The sequence below is a fragment of the Borostomias antarcticus genome (genome assembly GCF_949987555.1).
Source record: "Borostomias antarcticus genome assembly, chromosome: 11".
In the NCBI taxonomy this organism is placed as follows: domain Eukaryota; kingdom Metazoa; phylum Chordata; class Actinopteri; order Stomiiformes; family Stomiidae; genus Borostomias; species Borostomias antarcticus.
The window spans coordinates 22,694,972-22,711,111 of record NC_140244.1 but is presented as its reverse complement, the minus strand read 5'-3'; the positions used below and the strand labels follow the sequence as shown (position 1 = coordinate 22,711,111).

General features: G+C 43.0%; 1 protein-coding gene across 2 annotated transcripts in view; it reads left to right on the top strand.

Annotated features, from left to right (window-relative positions):
• The window catches only part of iqsec1a (IQ motif and Sec7 domain ArfGEF 1a), a 108,517-nt gene that overhangs the window by 21,076 nt on the left and 71,301 nt on the right, over positions 1–16,140 (top strand). For both annotated transcript variants that reach the window (XM_084445518.1, XM_084445521.1), the window contains exon 3: positions 3,186–3,293. In XM_084445518.1, the coding sequence (XP_084301644.1) occupies positions 3,186–3,293 (108 nt within the window). The remainder of the gene's footprint in view (positions 1–3,185; positions 3,294–16,140) is intronic.

The following is a 16,140-nucleotide window of genomic DNA, read 5'->3' as shown; positions in this document are numbered from 1 at the left end:
ACCCATTACATTTTGGAGCGGATTTGAATCACAGGACGGGTCCAGGAGCCGCCCAAACACGGCTGGCCATTCACCTCCATTCATTTTTTGGAGTCTCACGACTACAAATATTCCCCCAGTTCATTGTCAATGGGGGGGAATTCGAACGGCCATATCTGGTCATGGGAAGGTCACAAAGACACAGGGTTTGGACTGGCATAAAGATCTCGACCTAACAAATGCAGCAATACCAATCATGTCCTGCTGTCACAGCATCTAGTTTGAATTGTATTGCTCTTTATGGAATATCACTTTGCTTGGAATATACTGAATCTGTGGAAGCTCCAATATCAATGGTAATCCAAATCCCTAGGGGCCTCATTTATAAACACTGTGTAAGTACAAAAGAATGCGTACGCCACTTTTCAAGCAACCTTCGGCATTTCTAAAAAATTTACTCGACGTGAGAATGTCGGAAAATGTGCGCTTCTCCATGCACACTCTGACCCATGCGTAAGTAGGCTACATTTCGGGAGAAATGACAAACTGCGACTCCGATGGCAGAAGGATGAAACTCGAAAAGCTGTGAAATTGATAGGCCCTATATCTTGTGTAAAATAAATTGACATTACCTCTCCCTTATAGGCCTACCTCTCAGTTATATATATTATATAGCTCCCTGAATATGGCGCGACTTGAATATGAGGAGTCGTAAGTAAGTAATTCTGTAATTCTGACGCTGAAGCAGAGACGGCTTGTTTTGAGAAGTTTGACTGCTGTGCAATATTGCGTGAGAATGTTTTCGCAAATATGCATCTTGTCACTCTTTTGATTAACATTGTATCATATATCAAGACATAAATGTAGGCCTACTATTTTAAACCTTGCTCTCCTCACCTCTAATTGGCACGATTTAGGATAATAGGCCTACAAACGGAGATGTAGGTTTTTGCAAAAGAACCCCTCAGTTATGTTGTACAGTAGTGTAATCCAGAAGAATATTTGAATCTGTAATCGGATCTGTAATTATTGAACAATATTTAGGAATTAGTTTGTTCATGTGTGTGTCAATGATCACAAAGAATTACAACAAACCGCTGGGTTTAATTAGGAATATAGGCTACAAGACCAGCACCAACAAACGTAGGCCTAACAGGTCTATGTTGGCTCATAATAAACAAACATGATATGCTAATCATTTAGCTTAGTGAAATGATTTACTCAATACTTGCATGTTATGACATTCTCATAAATAATAAGGTGAACCGTGGACCCAACTGCATTTAAAATGATGCAGTTTTCAATTAATATTGTATCACAGACGCTGATCGGGATTGAATTTATGATCTTCAGTTTACAAGACCGACGCCTTGCCATTCAGCCACTACACCAGTCTTGCTTCAATCTGCGCTTCAAGAGCTTCTATTTCACACTGAATTCACCGTCATGCAGTTACTATTTATGAATGGATGAATGGGGCGGTTCATTGACCATTTATAGGCAATCGTGGGATTAGGGTGTGACCAAGACACACGCTCACCTGCGCCAAATTTAGGGTTGATTGTGATTCATAGTGGGAAACTGACATTGCACTGGCGTCAGTCAATGTGGGGCGTGATACCGTGTTATAAATCAGATTTTTTTTTGTGCCGATTTTTTCAAACTTGCTTAAGTAAGCAAGCTTAGTAACGTGGATTCTACGCACAGTTTTATAAATGAGGCCCCTTGTCATTTATTCGATTATATTATGTTCTAGTATATCTCTTATGGACTTTCATTACAGTGATAGAGGGAAATGTCACTGATACTCAGCAGAGGAGCAGAGATATTAAATAAATCCCTTCTGTAGCCTACTGGCCGACCAGAGTGTTCACAAAGAATTTACACACTCCACAAAGAATCCGACCTTTCTTCTGAAGAAAACATTTATTTTTTGTCTTTGAGTTGATCTTTTCTTCTCTGCTCTTGCCACATCTCCACAGGACTGAGGTGTGCTCAGTATTGAGATGTTTAACACGTCACACTGAGATTTATACAGTTTCTCTTCGAAAACAGAGTTATCTGGGAGCTTCTGAGCTTTAAAGTGCGTACTGTACAAGGCAGGTTTAGGATGATTCATGTACATGACCCTTCTCTGTGAGGTGGTATGTCATCCTAGCCTCTTATCAGTCAAACCGAAGTATCTAAAATACTGAGCATTGCTTTAACTCTTAACATGTTTAGGCTGTGGCCCATGAATGACCCATTCTCTATATAATACCCAGCTACGTGCTATAATACTGTATGTCGCCTCTTACATGCGGCACTAAATTGCTGACCTGTTCAATTATTTACATGATGGGCTACTGTTGTCATGCATGATATATTATATCATATTATTATATTACAGTATATTATATTATATTATAGGCTATTATATTATATTATATTATATCGCTAGTAGAACCTTATTAATAATGAAAGAGATGCTTTTCACTGTTATCCTGGGTCATTAATGTACAAAATGCCAGTGTGTTAAATCTATTACACTGTTTTGTCTGGAGCGTAGACTCATGAGTCAGTCTCTAAACGCTGCGCTCAACCGCCAGACTACATGGAGTATATCACGCAGATCTTCCCAACACAGGCGGTAGATAAACCAGCGGTTAGAGCATCCCACCACAGACCGAAAGGTCGCAGGTTCAAGACCGGGCCAGGCCATTGGTCAACCATTGCCTACCGTTGTGCCCTTGAGCAAGGGATTTAATCCAGGCACTAGCTCAAAACATTATACTGTAAGTTGCTTTGGATAAAAGCCTTTTCTAAATGTTTACATTGTTAATTATTTTAACATAATAATATATATGATCATATTATCCCCTAATACCCAGGGGATTACTCCTCGCTTTGGCAATTATTGTCAAAATTACTTTTCCGTGATTTCCACTCACAATGATACCTTAGCGTCTTCCTCATCTCTACTTAGCCTAGATTGGTTTGGTATTACATCATGTCAAAGACAAAAGCTAAGACTTTAAGTACCATTTGATAAAAGACACCATTTATCCATCCCTGAAAGGTTCTCTTGTCCTGGGATTACTCTCAAGGCTCACACACGTCAGCCATGATCCTGTCCTCCATGGTCAGCAGCTGGCCCTGGGGGGGATGTCCTTTTCACCGTGTCCAGCAGGGTTGCGGTCCGGTGACTGTTCTCTCTCCCCCTTCAGGAGACACGCCTCTCTTCCCGTGGAGGTGACGGGGACGCCTGGCAGCCTGGTGTCCTCCGGCGCTAGGAGAGGCTTCCCCTGCCGCAAGTGGAAGTCTGCTTCCTTTGGGTACAGTAACACCTCACGGTTCTCAAACGGTTATGAATTTCTTGTTTGGTTTGACTGTAAGGCCTCCATACAGTGCGTCCATGACAGCTGAATGTGTGGCTGTCCTCATTTCACCACAGGTTTGACTGATATGGTTACTCAGTTACTACACATGAATTACAGTTATGAACCAGATTCACTTTGACATCCATATCTGTCAGTTCCGCTTATGGTTATGACAGCTCTGGTTATGACACAGCGTTTTCATCTGTCTGAACATTGTTTGCCTCCAGACTGATTCTAGTCTACACATTCCCAGAATGCATTGAGCTGAGCGTGGGTCTCCCTGCGGATGTGTGATGCTGATGTGTCATACCGTACCTCTCGCCGGCACTAACCACCAGCTAACGCTGGGCTGGAGACTGACAGTGGCTCGCAAGGGAGGCTCGACAAAAAATGAGCAGCGATCAGAGCGCACGGTGCGCACTCCAGTGGGACACACCGGAGGCTTCAAAAGGTTGATGGGGAGTTTCAAGCCCTCCTCATAGCGTTGTGTGTCATTATTAAATAGCAATGAGCTCCCGCTCCATTGCTCAGTCCACTCATCCGCAGTCTGAGAATAGCCCCAAACTAACGGCAGACTGGTCTTGAATTGTTTTGAGCTGTTTTGGGATGTTTTTGGAGGGTAATTAAAGCGAGGCCTGTATCATGAGTGTACTGCAACACTTGAATAATCTACTGCCTAGTCAATTACGTATGCCAAAATCCTGTAGAGTAACTGAGCCGGTGATGAATAATGAATATACCTAAATTAGTACCTCACTAACTTGTGCTTGCTCTACGACCTATTCATATTCCCCACAATGGTAGTTTCTGGAGCATTTTCTGCGAGCGAGTAGGTGAAATGGGTTGTGACAGCAAACAACATGATAACTCAGATTGCAGCGGGATTTTCTTTTACCTCTGTGGCTCCGGCGTAGCAACTATTGTTTGTGTTAAATCATCTGACTGCCTCATTAGCATAATCAGACACTCATTACCCAACAGCTGGTGACACTGAGTGGCAATGTGCCACTTACAAATCGATTAATTGGACAATATACTAATTTGTAGTAAGTGGCTATGATGTTTGTTTAGCTACTATGCTGTTTTTACCTACCTAAAATCGGTTTCTGGGGTCTCAGAAAAGTGAATTTTAATGTCCTATGCAGAGAAAACCTCACATTTCACCCCTGAGCATCTTATTACATCTGTCTGAATGGATTCCTGTGAAAGCCCCGTTGACCAATGAGATTGAGGGGGAGGGGCGGGGGAGGGGTGCCAATTTCTTTGTTGGGACAAGATGTAGCGATATGTGTGGATTTTTGCAGCCAAAAACAGAACAGTGATGCGGCATAATTCCTGATGTGACGCGCTCGACTCGGCTGGAAAAAAGTTCAGAGCGGAAGCAAACCTGGCCGCTAGGGCGGAACCTGGGCGGGACTGTGATAATGCTCCTCGATCTACGTCACAAAAAAAAAGAAAAAAAAAAGAAATTTCCAAAATTCACAAGCTTAACTTCCCATGGTAAATTTCTGGAAAGTTTCCAGAAATTTACCGGAAATATTCCACCCCTTTGCAACCCTAATATCAACTTTTGCACATTGGTAGGACCATCAGAGACCAACATGTACTGTATATGATAAACACATTACAAAATTTAGATTTAGCATCTGCGGTGCCCTTTAAGTGTTATTAACTGCAGAACATTGTGCCTCATTCACGAACGAAGTTAAGAATTTTGTAGGAAGCATTTCTTCTTAAACTCCACTTACACCATTTCCAAGAAGATTCTGGCATTCATCATTGTTCTCACATGTAGGAACTAAGAACAGAATCTACGAACACAGAAGAGCAGTCTTACTGCATGTACTGTAGGCTACGGACTATTCATGCAAAAGACATGTTCATTTATAATGATTTGTGATTTTGTTTACTTCAAATCTACAGTTGTATACCATTATAGATTGCAATACTATAATATTTATATCATTTATAATATCTTAAAATTTATGGTTTTCATTATTTTACAAAGTGAGAGTGCTGACGTTTTTCCAATAGCCTAATATCCCCGATGCGCTTTGTCCAACTGTGTGCCCTTCTCCTGATACAGCGTTCACTAGGCTAATATCATCCCATGCATTTTACTGACGCTGCTAAATATGACAGAGTCCGGTCTTTAGATTTTCGTTGGGCATGCTGCGTTGACAGCTGTATATTTTATAGCCTACATTTTTGTAGACTGGCGGCTATTGTATATAGTATTCTATCACTTTGAGATTTTGCAGTGTTCTGTCTCGCTATTATGCACCAAGGCAAATTCCTCATAGTAGGAAGCCTACTTGACTAGATTAAAATAATATTTTGATTGCCCATGCTGGATTCGACCTACAGTCCTCTAGCTTGCCAACGCACCTGACACACAACCCCACCTAAACCATTATGCTATTGAAAAGTTGTTGAGTCGAGGGCGCGGATGACTGGTATTCATTCTGAGAAGTGACATCTGCACACGACCCTGTAGTTGCATGTCCTTATACGGGCCTGCCGGCGAGTTTAACTATGCTGATTCTGGTGTATGACCAGGCACATTCAATTTCCGAAACCCAGGGATTCATCATTAGAGAAGAAGGTGCAAACTCACCCAGCGATTTACAAACACATCGTGAATCAGACGGACTTTAGAAACGTTCTTAAGGAGAAATTTAAGAACTTAGGAAGATATTGGTGATGAGGCCCATTGTCATAGACATGATATGAAACCAGCGTTGATCCTGGTCATTTGATATACATCATCAGACTGCAACTGAGCTCTTGGACTGTTTCTACCACAAGGTTGTATGGTGCCCTGTGACTCTTAAGGTCAGTGTGAGCTCTTCACCATGATTTGCACAGCAACATGTATTCCAAAGGGCCACATTAAAACTTAGAGGGTGATAAACCCCAGAATAAATGCTCTCTAACAAAACACAAAGGCACAGTCAGTCGCACACAAAGTTACTACTGTATAGTGGAGTAGTTTGCTGGTCCGGAAGCCTTGGCTCTGGCCGTGTGTATGTTTGTTTGTTCACCCTGTTTAACATCTATTTCCTGAGTAATCATTTTCTGCTGTGATTCATCTTTATGGCTGTTGGACTGTGTGTGTGGTTAATGTGGGATTGCGTATGTGAGATGCTGTTTCATCTCCTCCGGCCTGGTGAATCATTTGATTTAATTCAACTGGAATGTGCTGAATAACTGTGGTGAAAACATTAGTGGATAATGTGTGACGATAAACTAGCTTATATTTAGTATTGTTTAGTGTATAAGTATACACACGCACATCTCTTTTCCAGGTGCTGAGTCAAAAAAGGTAACTGAAGTGAAGACTCTTGACACTGTTGGTAGCTCCCTTTTTTCAAATATTTGTTTTCTAACATAAAAAAAAAATGTTTCGAGCCCTCACAGGTGCAGCTGCTCTTCCTTAGGTAAAAATAATAACTTGACAAAGAGCCATTGAGGGCTCGAAACATGTTTTTTAATGTTAGAACAAAACAAAACATTTGGAGTTAATGTACCAACAGTCTCCTGCATCACATCTCTCTCCATGGTGGCACTATCGTACTTTGGTCATTCTCTCATTCATGTGAATGAAGGAGTTATCAATGATGTCGTTAGTTGAAACTCTCTGGTAATTACTTTGGCAGAAAGTGAAGCAGAGGAGATGTTTGGAAGCACGGCCCAACTCGTGGCCTTGAAGTCACAATGTTATGTAAAGCAGTCGATACAGAGCAGTGTTGTTGACGGAGATTGGCTCTTTCCTGGTAGCTGTAAAGAAAATGGAGCAATCTCCGAGGACCTGCCAATCACGCTCGAGGCAACGCGGTAATAACAGAAGTATACCCTGGAGAAAGACTTTTTTTAATGGTTTCTTTTTAAGCGTGACCTCTCTCCCAGGCACCGTCTCTATCTCTCTCCTGCCTCTTCTCCCTCTTTCTTTCTCACACAAAAGCACACAGCACAGAAAATTTACAGTAGAAGCATGAGTCTGGCTAACTTTAGTTCCACACAAGCCGTAGCTTGACACAGACAGAACAACGGCTCTGGCTCCATGGCCTTGAATGACTCTGTTTGCCTTTATCTGCAGTGACTGATGGGGAGCCCTTGGACCTCTGGCTGTGCTTATTCTGCTGATTGTGCTGCTATTGGTCTAAGTGGGACAACGCAACCACACTAATTTACCTCCGCAGGAGAACTGCCTGACCATGAACCCTCCCAAGTATTAATCGTGCTCACTGTGCTATATTTAAATCCCCCCAGTGAAATACTCAGCAGAATATTTTGAGAACGCCAAACATTGTCTGCCATTGTGTTAAGTCCCAGACTTGTTTTGTATTCCTGGTTCCAGGCCCCAAGAAAGACCGTTGAATCTTGAACTATCAGTGAAAGTCAAGTGGGTGTCCCCAGTGGGTGACAAATGGTCCGACTTCTGGACTGAGCTGGAATTAGAATCAGACTGACGCAGGTGTCAGCATGACCCTGGTCCAGATGACAGTCCTGTTCATTTCCCGCCTGGGTTCTGTTTAAAACTCAGATTACAGCCCTTCACTCCCCTGACATTCCTCTTCCTCCTCCTGTCCATCTCATTTCTGTTTTATCTAACACTAGATCACACCGACCCTCCTCCCATGCTCCTTTGCTGCCTCCTAGAACATGCTGTAATATAATTGAAATTAAACCTACGCCCACTGCATCCCAGTGTCACTAGCAGCACTGTTTACAACTTGGGATTCATTAACATTAGGTCACTTGTGAACATCCTGGTTAATCATTTAATCTTAGAACATAATATTGACATCATGGGTCTATGTAAACCGGGGTTGAAGCCCAATGATGTTCTTCCTTTAATTAAAACATCCCCTGCCAACTTTACCAACTCCCATGCTGCTTGGACATCAAAAAAAGATGGTGGACATCTCAGCTGATCTAAAAGTTAAACTCTCATCCTGTGAGATACTCACTATGAGCCCTTATCCCTCAAGCTCCAACCATTCTCCTACTTTCCCTTTCTACATAATTATTATCTATCGCCCTCCGAGCCGCTATTCTTCTTTCCTGGATGAATTTTCCAATTTCCTTTCTGCTCTTGTAACCCGTGCGGATAACAACCTAATCATAGGGGATTTCAATATTCACCTAAATTCTAAAATTGATCCACTTAGCAAAGCATTTATGTGCCTAATTGATACTCTTGGCTTTGCTCCGTTGGTTCATGAACAAACCCATCATAACGGCAATACTCTTGATGTGGTGCTCACTGGTGGAGTTACTGTTTCAGATTTATGTGTTCTGCCTTTTCCACCAGCATTATCAGATCAGTATCTCATTAAGTTCCAAATTGTCCTGCCCCCCATCGTACTCATCCCCAACTGATACTTATACCACCCGCCGTACAGATACTTACACAACTGCTAAACTCACTGATCTCCTACCTAGGGCTCTTGCATCTCTTCCAGATCAAATAGATTCCCTCGACGAATTCAAAGAGAACTTTAACTCTATCCTACTTGACTCCCTCGACTCTTTTGCCCCCTTACGCACAAAGACTTGGCAGCTGAAGAAACCGTCACCCTGGTATACCAATGAAACTCGTGCACAAAAATTGGTGTGTAGAAAGCTGGAACGCAAGTGGCACTCATCCAAACTTGAGCTCTCAGGGATAGCATGGAGCGCCTGGCTATCGATCTACAAATGCATGCTTTCCACTGCCAAGGTTTCTGTTTGATACAGTAGCCAAACTTTCCCGAAAACCCCCTCCTACAGTGAGCTCTCCATTTACCTCTTCTGAGTTCCTTCACTTCTTTAATAATAAAATTAATATTACCAGAGATGAGAATAGCATTTCTTTACCTACTGAGACCGCTGACCCCTCCGCTGGTCATTCACTCAGTATGGTGGAGACTACTGCCATTCTTGCCTAGTTTGAGACTGTCTCCTTGGACATCCTCTCCGATCTGGTGCTTTCTGCTAAATCTACAACCTGCCTATCTGACCCTCTCCCTGCTAAATTAGTTAAGGAACTTCTACCTATACTTGGCCCCAACCTTCTCAATATTACCAACACCTCTCTCTCTCCTCTGGTGGTGTGCCCTCCTCATTCAAATCCGCTGTTATTAAACCTCTGCTCAAGAAAGCTAACCTCGATCCTGATGTCCTAGATAACTTCAGACCTATCTCCATACATTCATATCTCCATTCATCTCTTAAATCCTGGAAAGAATTGTCTTCAACAACTCACTGACTACCTTATCTGACACCTATCAATCTGGTTTTAGGTTGCTTCATAGTCCCCAAACCACCCTAACTATCCTCTATCCTTATTCTACTAGATCTTAGCGCAGCATTTGATGTAGTCGACCGCACTATCCTGTTAAACCGTTTATCAAGCCTGGCATCCAAGACTGCACTATCCTGGTTAACTTCATACTTACTGTATCAAATAGAACCCACTGTCTCACACAAATCCAATCTAATCCAACTTTATTTATAGAGCACATTTAAAAACAGAAACACAGTAGCAAATACAGGACACATAAGAAAGAACAATAAGACAATATGTGAAAAACATGTGGCTCAAAACTTGGTATTAAAACGCCAGTGAGAAATAATGTGTTTTAAGGCGGGATTTAAACACCGGCAGGGTAGGGGCCAACCTAACATGGGGGGGCAACTCGTTCCAGAGTTTGGGGGCTACTACAGCAAAGGCTCAGTCCCCTCTGTGCTTTAGTCTACATTTGAGGACACTTAGAAATGACTGGTCAGCAGACCGAAGAGGGACATATCGGTGAAGGAGGTCAGAGAGTAGGAAGGAGCCAACCCATTCAAGCCTTTAAAGGCAAACATTAAAATCTTTAAATGAATCCTAAAGTGCACTCAATGGCGGGAGGCCAGAACAGGAGTAATGTGCTCTCGCTTATGTGTTCCTGTCAGGAGCCGAGCAGCAGCATTTAGTACAAACTGTAAGCGTGACACTGAGGCCTGACTAATACATACATACATACATACATACATACATACATACATACATACATACATACATACATACATACATACATACATACATACATACATACATACATACATACAAACATACATGCATGCATGCATACATACATACATACATACATACAAACAAACAAACAAACAAACAAACATACATACATACATACATACATACATACATACATACATACATACATACATACATACATACATACATACATACATACATACATACATACATACATACATACATGGCAGTAGTTCAGTTGAGTAGATATAAAAGCATGAATGACACTCAAAATCCTTAAAAGAAAGAAAAGGCTTGACCTTAGACAGTTGTCTCAGTTGGAAAAAGCTGACTTTTACTACAGTTTACTGTATCTGTTTATCCAGCTTCAACTCAGCTTCGATTTTCACACCCAGGTTGGTTACTTTGGGTTGGACGATGAGTTTAGGTCCGACCCAGATGCCACAAAAACTCTCTAACGTTAATTTTGGTGTTCCGCAAGGCTACGTACTTGGGCCTCTGCTTTTTTCTCTGTATATGTTGCCTCTTGGTAATATTCTCTGCAGCTATGGTACTCAATTTCACTGTTATGCAGATGATATACAAATCTACATAACACTCACTCCCAATGACAGTTTTCAAATTACAAGCCTAGAATCTTGCTTACTAGCGGTCCCAAACTAAATGTCACATAACGTCTTAAAACTTAATCCTAATAAAATTTAACTGCTTGTTGTTGGCCCTAAAGCACAACTGCCTCTCCATGCAGACCTTATTCTTAACTTTGAGGATTGCTTGATTACTCAAAGCTCTCCTGTTAAAAACCTAAGCGTCTTCTTCGACTCAACTCTCTCCTTCAAGCTCACATCAAATAAATCACCCCCCAATTTATTTATTTTTTTTAACCTGCGTAACATCCAGGATCCATTCCATGCTCACTATGGCGGATGCTGAAACTCTGATACATGCCTACATGCACGTTTCATCTAGACTTTACTACTGCAAATACCCTATTTTCTGGCTTACGCATCTACACTATCAAAAAGTTACAACTTGTCCAAAATACTGCTGCCAGAATCACTGAACCTCGCCTGAACTAGAACATTTGACAGTTTATTAAGTTAAGTCCCTTCACTGGCTTCCTATTCAAGCCAGATCAGATTTCAAAGTCCTTCTGTTAACCTATAATTCTCTACATGGGCAAGCTCCATCATACCTTTCAGACCTTATTGTCCCTTACATTGTCCCTAGAATACACAAAAGATCAGCTGGCAGTAGGGCCTTTTTCTACCATGCTCTCTACCTTTGGAACCAGCTGTCCCGTACAGTTAGAGATGCTACTGTAGGTCTGTTGACATGTTTAAAATGGCTAAAAACATATTATTTATTTTCCAATTAGTATGCACTACCCTAGCACGTCTGGAATTCTGATTTCGAATTTCAGATTTTATGATCCTAATTTTTTATATTGTTTTTACCTTGTACATTGAGGTATACATTAGGGATGGGCATTTCAGTTATTGTAATACTCGAGTACTCTATATTCATAATGAACGAGTACTCGAGTACTCGCTGTTCTGTAGCCTACCGTAAAAATAAATCCGGGAGGTCCGTGGCCATCGATGTAGGCCTACAGTAGGCGATGTGCCCGATTAAGTAAACGTGCACGACTCTTTAGAAATTATCCTGACGTATTTCGTTATAGCGAATTTGCATATATTGCATTTGCATTTATTAAAGAACAAACGTCACAGCGGACATACTGTGTTCTTTAACTTATCTTTTCCGTTCGTTTGGCGTCGCATCGTCGTGAGCTAGCCGGGCTAGCAAATGATGTGATTCGGGGTTGTTGTCCAGTCGTCTAATTCATTGTTTCGTTGTGCTTTAACCGCATGTGGTTGAGCATTGAGCTGGTTTGCTTATGATAAGCAAGTTTCACATTGCAGATTTTTCACTGCACAGTTTTTCCCTTCTTTATCAAAGTATTTCCAGACTGTACTTTTACGAGCAGCAGACATGTTGCGACTGATGTGGGTAGCCTCACACAGGTAGCCAAAAGCACAGTGCGCAGGTGCATGTATAACTAAGCTTTTTTTTTTTCATAGTGAAACAATTACTCGCCATGGTTACTCGAGTACTGACATCAACAACGAGTACTCGAGTACTCGAGTACTCGTGCCCATCCCTAGTATACATGCATGCTATTTTGTTTATTGTTGCATATAGGGTTGCAAATTTCAAGGAATTTCATTAATCGATAACTATTAACCTTAAAGGAAAATGCTCGTTTTTGACAACCTGGACCTTATTTACGACATATTATAAGAAGTTTGACTCACCCAGATCACTTTTGTGTTGTTCGGAGGCCTGTAGAAGAAATTTAAAATCCAGCGCGAGCCAGTATATCCATGTAATGGCGGCGCACGGGGCAAAGGGAATGCAGTTTCTCAAAATCCATTTTCGGCCGCTAAACGGTTGTTTTCATCAATCAGATTGCATGAATCGACAGTTGATATTCCTCTACGCGAGCCATTCTTTCGGTTTTCAAATACGTGGTCTGTAGCCTCTGTAATATGATCTTTACACTGGCTATGCTCCCTCACATTCTCTGCGCTACGATCGGATTGTTGCTGACGAATGACGACGACAATATTCTCGGCACCAACTACGATCGTAGCGCAGAGAATGTGAGCCGGAGAATAGCAGGCTGCGCGCTGGCCTGTGCGCATGCGTGCTGGAGCAAGTGGGGGAGAGGCTTGTAAAGATCATATTACAGAGGCTACAGACCACGTATTTGAAAACCGAAAGAATGGCTCGCGTAGAGGAATATCAACTGTCGATTCATGCAATGTGATTGATGAAAACAACCGTTTAGCGGCCGAAAATGGATTTTGAGAAACTGCATTCCCTATGCCCCGTGCGCCGCCATTACATGGATATACTGGCTCGCGCTGGATTTTAAATTTCTTCTACAGGCCTCCGAACAACACAAAAGTGATCTGGGTGAGTCAAACTTCTTATAATATGTCGTAAATAAGGTCCAGGTTGTCAAAAACGAGCATTTTCCTTTAACAAACAATAGTCGATTAATTGATAAAAACGTCCCGTGCTGGACTGCGCTTTGCTCGCTTCATTTGTGTCTTTCTTCCGCTGTGTCGTTGAAATTTCCCAGCATCCCAATTAGCCTTCACTACATGGCGTGGCGCCCTCATGTGCAGTCAGAACTTAAATCATGATTACATTTCACGCAACTCCCGTTGATAACGTTCGTTCCAAAAATAAAAAGTTCCATTCCATTAACAAGTAATTAATTGAGTAACCAAATCTTACTCAAGTAAATTCTTATCGGCAATTAATCGATAGTCGATTAACTGTTAACATCCCTAGTTGCGTAATTTGAAAAGTAAAGTGTATTGGGACACTTCGGTGTGAATTTGCACTCATTGAATGACTGAGCATAAGGGAGTGAAAACAGTCCCCAATCTAACCCTCTCTCTCTGTCTCACTCTCTCCTTCTCTCTCTGTCTCTCTCTCTCTGCTCTCTCTCTCTCTCTCACTCTGGATCCTCCCGTCTTTAGACTTCCTGCCGCTGGTGTCATTCATCAGTGCCTAGTGCTCTGATGGCAGCAGACTGAGTCAGTCTGTGTAGTGTCAGTCTGCCTGTCAGGGGCTGTTGACAGCCAAGTCTGTGCTGTGGCAGTCGCACCAGTGTGTATACGGCTGCTAGCGGGGAGTGTATGTGGAGCATGGAGAACCAGGCCAACAGGGACACTGCAGCTAGCAGCTTGTTGTCAGGGTAATTTGCTCTGATGTGCCCGCAGTGGACCAAATTGATTATCCAGAAGCACCAAGCAAGGGAACTTGAAATGGCATGTGATGATATGTATTACCACCTGAGGGAAGAACATGGATAACCTCATCAAAAAGGCAAAAAACAACTGAATTAATCTGCTGCTCATTAAACGTACGACGGACATTTTGTAGCTGATTGGAGTTGCTGAATGAAGGCGTGTTTACTGCCTGCAGTACACTGCTGTCCAGAGTTACTCTCTCTACCTCTCTCGTTCTCTACCTCTCTCCCCCTCTCTCTCTCCCTCTCTCTCTCTCCCTCTCTCCCTCTCTCCCTCTCTCTCTCTCCCTCTCTCCCCCTCTCTCTCTCCCTCTCTCTCTCTCCCTCTCTCTCTCTCCCTTTCTCCCCCTCTCTCTCTCCCTCTCTCTCTCCCTCTCTCTCTCTCCATCGCGCTCCCTCTCCCTCTCTCTACTTCTCTCTCTTTCTCCCTCTTTCTCTCCTCTCTCTCTCTATAGGGGTCGAGGTTAACTGGGGGTGGGCGTGGGGTCAGAAGGTCATTTGGAGGTGTAAATCTCTGACCACACTTTGACATCCTGCCGGTATTGTTCCCATGGCGATGCGGAGCGGTGGTGTGGGGCTCGCGGCTCCGGGCTCTGATTTGATATCAGATCTGATTCAGTAGCTCCATTTCACGCATTAATAATTCACACTCTTGATGATCTTCATTACGGCGCATGGCTATTTCAGAGTCTGTGGTTATCTCCAGGCCCTGCAGCGGTAACGCTCTACTACTCTATAGGCTATCGATTACTGGAGGTGGCCTTTCCCCTTCCTCGCCGCTGTCCGACGACCTGGCCTGCTGTTAGCCTGGGGAGCAGCCAATCGCTCATTTGTTGAACGTGGTTGCGCTGTGTGGGAGGGCTGCTGTGAACAGGGGTCAGCCCCAGGCATTCACCCGGTGAGACACTCTGGTTGTTGTGTACGTTGTATGGATAGATGTGTACCGTATCGATTCAGTGGTCGTATTGTAGCTCTGTAAATTTGAATGCTGCGTGATTGCATCTGTTGAGACATGAATTGATGTGCGTCGCGTTGGTGACACCCAGGTGAAAACCCTTGTCGTCAAAGAAAGAAACTACTTGGTTGAGCACAAGTGGAGCTTGTGGGGCTAGTGAAGTCACTAGTGTAACGTGTAATGAAAGTGCCTACCAATCACATAAAAGCAGCCAGTTGTAAAAAGGATCCTTTATTGCCCTTTTAATTTAATACTGTCACTATTGTAAAGTTTGATTCCGCCAGATGGGAAGTCACAACACAACAATGATTTAACAAGCCTGTGAAAGAGAGACCCACTTCCATAATATGACTGAACTCCTGGGAGAGCTCTCAGCGCTCTCTTTGATGTTCCGTGGTTCTGTGTCGTCATCACATTCAGAGGGAGTTAATTATGGGCTGTGTGCTGTTCGGAGAAGCCGCGGGATCTGGAACAGACAGTCCTGGCTCAGCGATGAATGGGTCACACTGGCTCATGATAAGTTGTTTTACATTTGTCTGAATAGGACAAGGGAAGAGGCTGAGCCCGCGAGTCCCCCTGCCGTTGTGCTCTCTCCCTCTGGTCCTCACAGCGATAAAAGGAGAACATCGCGTGTGTGTGTGTGCGCGCAGGGCTGTGAAGAAGCCATTTCCCTTGCCTCCACTCTGCATGGCGTGTTTGTTCTCCCAGAGGGGGTCCATCGGCCTGCTGGACCTGAGACCGCTGGACCAACGCAAACAGGCTTGATGGAACACACCGCGCATCCACGGATCGCTCACTACCACGATCCAGATGAAACACCAACAGGAACCGTTTCATCTTGCTTCCATGATACTGCTCAAGGCTGCCTCTGCTCTAAATAGCAAATACATCTCCTACCCTGGAAATGCGTCTGTGAACTGTCATTATAGTTGGATAATTCAATCTGAAATGTGCCTTTTTCCCCCCACGAAACACT